General features: G+C 33.3%; 1 protein-coding gene across 2 annotated transcripts; it reads left to right on the top strand.

Moving 5' to 3' along the window:
* Positions 1–2,302: 2,302 nt before the first annotated feature.
* LOC100254695 (G-type lectin S-receptor-like serine/threonine-protein kinase At1g11410) lies at positions 2,303–6,414 on the top strand. 2 transcript variants are annotated; one of them, XM_059740419.1, is made up of 7 exons: positions 2,303–4,271; positions 4,371–4,499; positions 4,757–4,959; positions 5,086–5,296; positions 5,449–5,686; positions 5,764–5,914; positions 5,993–6,414. In XM_059740419.1, exons 1-7 carry the CDS (start codon positions 3,008–3,010, stop codon positions 6,296–6,298), a joined length of 2,502 nt encoding a protein of 833 aa, XP_059596402.1. In that variant the 5' UTR covers positions 2,303–3,007; the 3' UTR covers positions 6,299–6,414. The 2 variants fall into 2 exon arrangements, with proteins under 2 accessions (XP_059596402.1, XP_010646737.2); XM_010648435.3 differs by lacking the exon at positions 5,993–6,414 and having other exon boundaries at positions 5,742–5,889.
* Positions 6,415–10,661: the final 4,247 nt, after the last annotated feature.

Raw genomic sequence — 10,661 nt, 5'->3', positions numbered from 1 at the left:
CTTGGATTGGGCTTCAGCAAATTGAGCCGGATAATGTATTCTTTTGAGGCCCTTCAAGCATTTCCATCCCATGGTATCGGGCCATATAAGGCAAGCCAATTCCACCGGTGTTTCTTTCTTTCAAAGAGAATCAATTAAATCAATTCAATTCCATATCCTTTACACACATTTGAAAATAACCACAAAATAAAAGCTTTTTAAAAATAATTTGTTAAAAAATAGAATTAATTAGTTAAAAAGAATAAAATAATTCTCATATTCGTTAATTTAACCTTTTTCATACTTTTACTTGAAAAGTAACATATTTTTCACATAATGTCAAGCATTTACACGTAATTTTAAAAGAAATTGTTATTTTTATAAAATAAAAAATAAAAAAGTGAGGGTATTTTTATTAAAATGGGGTTAGAAAATGATAGAGGATTAAATTTCCAAATCTAGGTTATCCATCACCCTTTTAATCAAATAACACTAAAAAATAATACCTTCATGGAAAATTATATAAAATCTTAATTATTTTAAAATAAATGTATTAATTTTGAATTTTTTAAGAATGAGTTTTTATTTGTGATCTTTTTGAAATATTTGAGAAATCAAGGGTCTATTTTGGAAGTGTTTTTAAAAACAATTTTTTGTGTTCTTAAAAAAAAAATATGTATTTGGGAACTAAATTTAAAAAAAAATAGTTTTTTTTTTTTTGAAAAAAAAACCATATTTGATTGAGTTAATAAAAACAGTTTTTAAGAACAAGTAAAACAAAAAACTTGTTCCGAAATTGTTGTTGTTTGAATTTTTTATTTTCATTTTAAATTGAGTAGTGTTTTCCTCATTTGACTTGATATTGTAAATATATATACATTTACTCGTCATAAAAAATATATATAATATTCATATATATTACCACTTTAATACCTCATGGACATAAATTAAGATAAAAAATGCTTTTATTTCTTTCCCTTTTTTTTTTCTCTTCAGTATCTCCACTCTTTTTTTTAGTCCTCTATCTCCTCTTATTCTTGATTTCTCTTCTTCTATCTCTTCTTATTCTCTGTTTCTCTTCCAAAATTCAAACTTTATTCATTGAGGTTGAATCATATCTCTTTAAATCAAAACATTACTCACTAAGACCAAAATCAAGATATGTGGTTGAGGCATGGATTCTTCGTTAGGGTTTTAGTTTTTTATTTTCTTATTTTAAATTTTATTTTATTTTGCATTCTTGACCTTTTGTATTATTGTTTATGTTTTGTTTGGTTTCTAGGAAATCCTAAAATTTATAGAGGTTTTGGGTTTGAAATGCATCCGAAAAATCATATACTGATAAAATCTCGAAATATCCAAAAAATATTGAAATAAAAATTACCAAAAAATCGATAAATGGTCAGATAATATCAAATTTTTGTGAGATCGATTTTCCGAGCAAAGAAGAGGCGAGAGCACACAAAATACAAATGAAGAATATTGACTTAAAATATGGAGAGCATCACATTTTTTTCTTCTCAGAATAGTGGCAAAAATAGGAAGAACATTTTTTTGTTATCTAAAAACCAGGCTTTAGAAAACGTAGTTAACACTTAAAGAACAAAAAACATTTTCTTATCCAACACATTTTTTATTCTCAAAAACAAAAAACAAATTTTTAAAACACCAACCAAAGCTCACACTTTTCCTTTTCAAAATGGTCAATACTTATGGGTGGGGACGGGATTGTAAACTTGGAAAGCCACACTCACATTTAACATGGAAAGATCTGTCCACTCCCTTGTGGTCTTGGTTTTTTCAAGTTCCTAAAAACTAAGATTAACTTGACCTTTTCAACGTCATTACATCGTATACGTCAATATAAGCATCACTGTGCTCAATAGAACCCACAAGCAATGAATCAGTGGGTCCTTCTCTCCTTGACTTGACATCGACTACGCTCGTGCCACCCTTATCTTCCCCTTGGAGACGACAGATGCATCAAATAACGGAGAACAATTTGAGCAATTGGCCATTGCCAAACATCGCTTTAAGTGATGTCTTCTTCAACCCTTCAAGTATCTTAAATCGATCGATTCGGTTTTAGGTTGATATCGTTGTCATTTTTAAGCCTTACTTCATATCATTAAGCTCCGTCACGTAGTCACCACTCGCCAGTTCAATCCATGCGTCAAAATTGAAGTTGAACCGTTGGGTAGGTGCAATTTTGAAGTCATCAATTCTATGATAGATATAATACAACTGCAACTTTGCCCAATTCATAAATGCGGTGTGGAGATAGTACAAATGCAACTCTGTAAAGCTTTTGCCATTTGCTCCACTCGTTCCTTCATGGTATGCCTCGTTAGTTTGTGTTGTAGAATTGCTCTGTCTCATCCACCAGCGCTCAGCATCGGCAACACGGAAGTCATCACTTTATCATGCAGTTACATATGCATGCTGTAATATCAGCACATTTTGGCCCATGATATCATCCGCGTCCGCCCGGCGTTGACTGGTCCAACGTGTTAACATGGAAAGCAACACCGACGTTTAACATGGAAATATCTGCCCACTCCGTTGTGGTTTTGGCTCTTTCAAGGTCCTAAAAATAGGTGAAAACATAAAATAAGATTGACTTGACCTTTTCAACGTCATTACGCATCATTGTGCTCAATAGAACCCACAAGCAATGAATCAGTGGGTCCTCCATTCCTTGACTTGGCATCCACTAGGCTCGTGCCAGCCTTATCTTCCCGTGGGAGACGGCAAATGCACCAAATGTTGGAGACCTTCGAATGGTTTGAGCAATTGGCCACTGCCAAATACCTCTTCAAGTAAATGTCTTCTTCCACCCTTTCAAATATCTTAAATCAATTCAGTTTTAGGTAGATATCATTATCTTTTTTGAACCTTACTTTTATCACTAGTTCAATCCAACTGCAACTCGTTCCTTCATGGTATGCCTCGTTAGTTTGTGTTGTAGAATTGCTCTGTCTCTTCCACCAGCGCTCAGCATCGGTAACACGGAAGTCATCACTTTATCATGAAGTCACAAATGCATCTTCAGTACTTGCTTCTACTCCTTATGCTCCCACTTTGCAGCTCCACTGACACCATAACTCCCAACCAACCCTTCAGAGATGGTGACCTTCGAGTCTCTAAACAGTCCAGGTTCGCTCTTGGCTTCTTCAGTCCACGGAATTCTACACTCCGATATATTGGAGTTTGGTACAACACAATTCGTGAACAAACCGTTGTATGGGTTCTTAACAGAGACGATCCTATCAACGATACCTCCGGAGTCCTCTCCATCAACACTTCTGGAAACCTCCTTCTGCACCGCGGAAACACTCATGTATGGTCCACAAACGTTTCCATCTCATCAGTGAACCCTACTGTGGCTCAGCTGTTAGATACCGGAAACCTAGTCTTGATCCATAACGGTGACAAGAGGGTTGTGTGGCAAGGCTTTGATTATCCCACAGATAGTTGGCTTCCCTACATGAAACTCGGACTGAATCGGAGAACCGGTTTCAACAGGTTCCTAACTTCTTGGAAGTCCCCAACCGACCCAGGAACCGGGAAATACTCGCTTGGATTTAACGTCAGTGGGTCTCCTCAAATATTTTTGTACCAGGGTTCAGAGCCGCTATGGAGAACCGGTAACTGGAACGGGCTCCGGTGGAGCGGTCTGCCGGTGATGAAGTACATAATCCAACACAAAATTATCTTTTTGAACAATCAAGATGAAATCTCTGAGATGTTTACTATGGCCAACGCGTCGTTTCTCGAGCGGGTGACGGTGGACCACGATGGATATCTCCAGCGGAACATGTGGCAGGAAAGGGAAGACAAATGGTTCAGCTTCTACACAGCCCCAAGGGACAGGTGCGACAGGTACGGCCTGTGCGGACCCAACAGCAACTGCGACGACAGCCAGGCCGAGTTTGAGTGCACGTGCCTGGCGGGGTTCGAGCCCAAGTCGCCACGTGACTGGTTCTTGAAAGACGGCTCAGCGGGATGTCTGAGGAAGGAAGGAGCGAAGGTGTGCGGGAACGGGGAAGGGTTTGTGAAGGTGGGACGTGCGAAGCCCCCAGATACATCGGTGGCACGTGTGAACATGAACATCAGCATGGAAGCGTGTAGAGAGGAGTGCCTGAAGGAGTGTTCTTGCAGTGGATACGCGGCTGCAAATGTGAGTGGAAGTGGGAGTGGGTGCTTGTCTTGGCATGGGGATTTGGTGGATACAAGAGTGTTTCCTGAAGGGGGCCAAGATTTATATGTGCGTGTGGATGCCATCACTCTAGGTATGCTAGCAGTTAATTGTCAGGATTCGTTGAATGATTTCTCTCCCAGATTTATGAGATCATTTATGATGTTTTTTTTTTTTTCGTGTATTTTTTTAGCTGAAAATCAAAAGCAGTCAAAAGGTTTCCTTGCGAAAAAGGGGATGATGGCAGTTTTGGTGGTGGGGGCTGCTGTAATTATGGTTCTCTTGGTCTCCTCATTTTGGTTCTTAAGGAAGAAGATGAAAGGTAATCAAACAAAAATTCTTATGGTTTATTTTAAGCCTTCTATCCAATGTTTGTGTCTTGGGCATGGATTAACATGAAGGGATTAATATGAAAGGCCAAACATTTCTAAGCTTAGTTACCCAGTGAATTAATCTAGGGTTGAGTCTTTTTTTCCTTGCTTTCATGGTATTAAGGAATTGTTTTATTTCTTAATTTTTTTCCCATTTATTTTCCCCCACAATCAAAAAAGCATTATTTATTGTTATACTTCCATGAAGGGAGAGGAAGACAAAACAAAATGTTGTATAATTCGAGACCTGGTGCTACATGGCTGCAAGACTCTCTAGGAGCTAAGGAGCATGATGAAAGTACAACCAATTCTGAATTACAATTCTTTGATCTGAACACCATAGTTGCAGCCACAAATAATTTCTCTTTTGAGAACGAACTTGGACGTGGTGGTTTTGGCTCAGTTTATAAGGTAGTCAATCATTCTCAAATCTATGATGACTACTAAAATTGTTGGACTTTCTTTCATTGCACAAACATTACGCTAAACTGAATTTTCCTAACTGTGAATAAGCTAATTCTACATGACGATTATCAGGGTCAACTATATAATGGACAAGAAATAGCTGTGAAAAAATTATCAAAGGATTCAGGACAAGGAAAAGAAGAATTTAAGAATGAAGTCACGCTTATTGCAAAACTCCAACACGTGAATCTTGTGAGGCTTTTGGGTTGTTGCATTCAAGAAGAAGAGAAGATGTTAGTCTATGAGTACTTGCCAAACAAAAGTTTAGACTCTTTCATTTTTGGTGTGTACCATTTCTTCTTTGCCATTTTCATTTCTTTAATCTTCTAAGGTTCTTACATAATCACTAGGAGAAGTTATTTGCCTAATAAAAATCATTATCAGTATATCCTAACATTGTTTTACTGATTGATATTTTATATATCTTTGGGCCAGATGAAACAAAGAGGTCATTGTTAGATTGGAGGAAACGCTTTGAAATTATTGTCGGAATTGCTCGAGGAATCTTATATCTTCATGAGGACTCTAGATTAAGAATCATACACAGAGATCTAAAAGCAAGCAATGTTCTACTAGATGCCGAAATGCTTCCAAAAATTTCAGATTTTGGCTTGGCTAGAATATTTGGAGGAAATCAAATGGAAGGAAACACAAATCGAGTAGTTGGAACATAGTAAGTGTTATGTTTGAGATGCCAAAGAAACATAATAGTTAATATGTTTTAATAGTTTGGTTTATTTGCTATTACAGTGGTTACATGTCACCTGAGTATGCGATGGAAGGGTTATTTTCAACAAAATCCGATGTTTATAGCTTCGGAGTTTTGTTGTTAGAGATTATTACTGGGAGAAAAAATAGCACTCACTATCGAGACAACCCATCCATGAACTTAGTTGGAAATGTGAGTGATCTGAATGTGTGTTGCATGACCTTTTTCTTTTCATTCTTTACAATAAACTAATAATGGTAAAATTCTCAGGTTTGGAACCTATGGGAAGAAGACAAAGCCTTGGATATAATTGATTCGTCACTAGAAAAGTCATATCCTACAGATGAAGTATTGAGATGCATCCAAATTGGGCTCTTGTGTGTGCAAGAATCTGCAATTGATCGACCTACCATGTTGACAATTATTTTCATGTTGGGTAACAACTCTGCTCTTCCTTTTCCTAAACGGCCTACATTTATTTCAAAAACAACTCACAAGAGTCAAGATTTATCATCCTCTGGTGAACGACTTTTATCTGGAAATAATGTGACCTTGACTTTGCTTCAACCTCGTTAAATGCTTACACTCTCACATGTTGTATGTTTATCCTTGATGACAATGAATTGTATACACGATATCACTAAGTGAACATGACCTTCTGATTTAATGATCATAGTTAGATAATTAACCAACTCTTTAAGTGTATGCTCAAAGATAGGGCAAGTATGGAAACTTGTAGGTACGGTCAAACAATCCATTGAATAAGATCAACCCCATTGAATTTATGAGCATAAACTGTTTCAACACTAAGGCCTTACAATCATACAACTAACATGGTTCAAATTGAGCTAATTCTTTACACATGATCTGCTAAATAGGATCTATCAAATGATAAACAAAATAGCCCATATGGGTAATGGAAGAACTTGGAAGGAGGCAATGCATTGGTTCAAAACTATCACGAGATGTTTCTCATATTTTCGTTTTTGCTAGAATGGTCAAATCTGCATCCTCTTTTATATTCAGGGCATACCTGTGGTTCCTAAAATGAATTATTAGGGTCATTCCCTTTTCCTATCAAGCAATGAGTGACCATTGGAATATATGCCCATTTGAATTTTGGATAGTTGGTTGGCTTGACCATAAGGCATCTCAATGTTGTCCTAATTCTTGAGGTAGATAATAAAAGAAAAGAAAACAAGGGAATTATATATGTTTTTGTGTTTTGGGAAAGGCAAATGAGATCAAATTTGACAGTAGATGGATGTTTAGTACATGAGCATCTTCATTGCAAATAATTTTATAAATTTTGAATACATTCTTCATCAGATTTCCACTTTCTCTAAAATACTATAGATGGTCGAACATGGGTACAAGGTATGGCTTCAAATCCATAACATCTTAAAATTCAAAGTTAAGAACTGATTATTTGAAATCAAGGGGGGAAATATCATTGGGAAATGGAAAAAGATTTGAGAAATGATAATGATGAAGACTTCAAAGAGCGAAAAAACTGACTTTTACTCTTGATTAGGATACTTGGACCATCCAACCCTTGACACTAGATTGAGTTAGATTCGGAGAGGGAAAGCCGCCATATTCATAATTTTAAGATGAAAAATGGATTGGTTTAAAGACTTTAAGGCATCCCTAATTTGGTTGGTTTTTTAGTACAGACTAATGAGAAGATTTGTTCTTTGTTTTCCTTAATTTTTTTTTAATCTCATTGACAAATGAACAACAATACGTGTTAAAAGAATAATTAAAAAGACACTATTACTTCAAGGTGGGGCACAAGGGAAGGAAGACAACAAAAAATGTTATAATTTGAGCCTTGTTGCTACATGCCTCCAAAAAATTTTCCCCAAGAACAAAGAAGTATCGTGTAAGTAAAATAAATTATAATTTAGGATAAAAAGTAGAGGAATTTAAGAAAACATGAATATAGTTCTTACCGAACAACAGTTTAAACTCTTTTATTTACATCCTATATATGTTTTTAATTTTTGACAGTTTCTACGTCTCTCCATCTCTTTTGCTCGTGGTCTTACGTTATCACATGGAGAAGTTGTTTTACTTAAAAACTATATAATGGTATTTTAATATGGTGCCAAAGCTTCATTTAACTAGAGATCACGTGTTTAAGCTTTATCATATATTTATTTTTCAATTTATAGTTATTTGTTTATGGGTATTCGCCCGTGAGGAAGGGCATCAAAAAACATAATATACATTATAAACCAAAATCCAATAAATTTAAGCTTTTAAAAAAATTATAATTTGCTTAAACCATTAGAAAACTTGTAGTTTAAAGCGAGGAAACTTTCATACTTTTTGTTTTGATGAGACAAAAATGTCAATTTTTGATTGGATAAGAAACTTCAAAATAATTGTTAGAATTGCTTGAAAAATCTAAAGTTACATCTGGTTTCTTGAAAATAATATGAAAAAAAAAATTAGGAGAAATGATTTCCTCATATTTAATTTATTATAAAAACAAAAATACCATAAAAATTTAAATATAATTAAAATTAATAAAAATTTTAATGTATTTTTAAATTAATTAACCTTTATAAAGAAAAGAAAAATAATTTATTAACTTTAAATCTATCTTTTATTTTTCTTCACTTATTTATTTATTTAATTTTTTATTTTTCCTCCTTCTTTCTTTCTATTACATTTTCATCAAATCTTCCAACAACCGAATATAGGGTTATATCTTCATCAAGACATAACCATACATAGGGATATAAAAAGCAAGCAATTAATATTCTACTGGTGGTTGGAACATAGTGTCATGCATCCAATGCCAAAATACAACATTGAACAAATCTTTCCAGTTTGTTTTATTTGTATATACAACTTATATGTCGGCTGATGACAAGAGATGACTAGTGACACCAACTGGTCATGATGCCAAGTTGCTAGCATATAACCGAATTTATAATGAATTATATTTAGGACAAAATTATGGGACAAAGCTCAATGGATTGATTCCTTCTACTCCCGTCATACCAAACATGTTTGTATATTGTCACACCAACCACGAGGCCACATGTATAAATAATAATTAGCTATGATATCTTCAAACGTACTTATCATCAATTCCTTATATTCCCTAACTATTTTTTTAACACCTTGATATTCAATATTCAAGTATTTTCTTTCATTAAATAAAAAAAAGTTGCTGAAATACGAATTTAATAGTAAGATGGATGATTAAACCATGATCAGACTATAGTGCAAGTATCATATTATAAATATTTAATTTATATATTATTAAATTTAAAACTAATTATAAAAAATAAAATTATATAGAGACAATTAATTTTTTTTAAATATTTTATGATTGTGTCTTTATTTAATAGTTTCATGTTAAAAATAAAATGTAAATATGTTAATATTTTTTTATTTTATTATAATAAAATTATTGATGGGATAAACGCAAACAATGCACAACCAGATTTTATCCCCTCTTGTGAGAACCTAATAGGAATCAATTTAATAGAATAATAACAATTCACCCAATGCAACAAGAATATGAACACCAACGATTTTTAGCGTAGAAAACCTTTCCAAATGTGAGAAGTAAAAACCACGGGACCCTTAGACCACTTAAACCCTCTACTAATATAATCAATGGGTTACACAATTCTCTCTAGATGAAACTAGAGATTTACATCAACCATATCTCAAGACAATTAGTCTTGGCAAATACAAAACAACTTGCATAAAACAATGGAGAGATCTCACCAAAACAGAGTCACTGTTCCAGGACACAAATCACCACTGTTCCAAACTTCAAATCCAATCTCCATCGTTCAAAATGAAGATCAATGAGTTAAGAACGTGCCAACCAAAAATCATCTCGATCAGACCACGGATTAATCTCGATTAAAGCTGAAGATCAGAACTGCCCGGGTGAGAAAAAATTCAACAACAAAGACGCACTGTTCAAGGACTGAAACAACAACCTTCCTGAACTCCAAATTCAATCTCCACCATTCAGATTAGAGATCAATGAGTTGAAAATCTCTCTTTCAAATTTCAGGTCGATTGGACCACACACGAAGCGGGATCGGCCGTTTGATGAAATCTGGACAGTAAAAAGAAGAAAAGAAATTAGCGTTTTTCTTCTCTCTAACTTCAAAAATTCAGTGGCTCTTTTTTTTTCTCTCTAACTTTCTCTTCCTTTTTCTTCTTACTCTCCTCCTAGGGTTGCAAAGATGAACAAGAAGAAGAGAAAGCGGTTTCTTCTTCCTTTTTATATATTAAGGCCTAAGAAGTCTTAAATGTTTGGTCTTTAGGCTTTCCTTCACAAGAAGGAAATAATCCAACCCAACAATTATAATATCTAATTATTAACAAAATTGAAACAAAATTTATTATTAATTCATTCACGTTTCATTAATTTTTTATTTGCATATTATTAATTTTAAATTTTAAATTTTATAATTTTATTACTTAATATGTTTTATGAATGAGAAGTTAATTTTATTTTAATCTATTATAAGTCATTCATACAACGATAGAAATGTTTGTCATGGTAATATTCATATAAGTAATAATAAAAATATTAGTAATTAAAGATATATTAGTACTTAGATTTTACAGATATGTCGATGACTATTTTTACACAAAATATTAGTGGATGAAAATTAATAAAAAAAAATCATTAAAATATTAGGAAAAACTCAATAATAATAATAATAATACATATACTAAAGTTATTTTAACAAAAAAATTTGATATATACGGAAAGATATAATGCATTTAATTTAGATATATTAGAGAATATAAAAGAAATTTTTTTTTATATATATTTAAAATCATTTTTATTTAAAATATTAATAATTTTATTTACAAATTCATATTTTTTTGTATTTAATTACTATAATTAAATTTAACCTATTTAAAATAATTTTATTTTAATTATTTT

The sequence above is a fragment of the Vitis vinifera genome, chromosome 10 (genome assembly GCF_030704535.1).
Source record: "Vitis vinifera cultivar Pinot Noir 40024 chromosome 10, ASM3070453v1".
Lineage (NCBI taxonomy): Eukaryota > Viridiplantae > Streptophyta > Magnoliopsida > Vitales > Vitaceae > Vitis > Vitis vinifera.
This window is presented reverse-complemented; position numbering and strand designations above follow the sequence as displayed.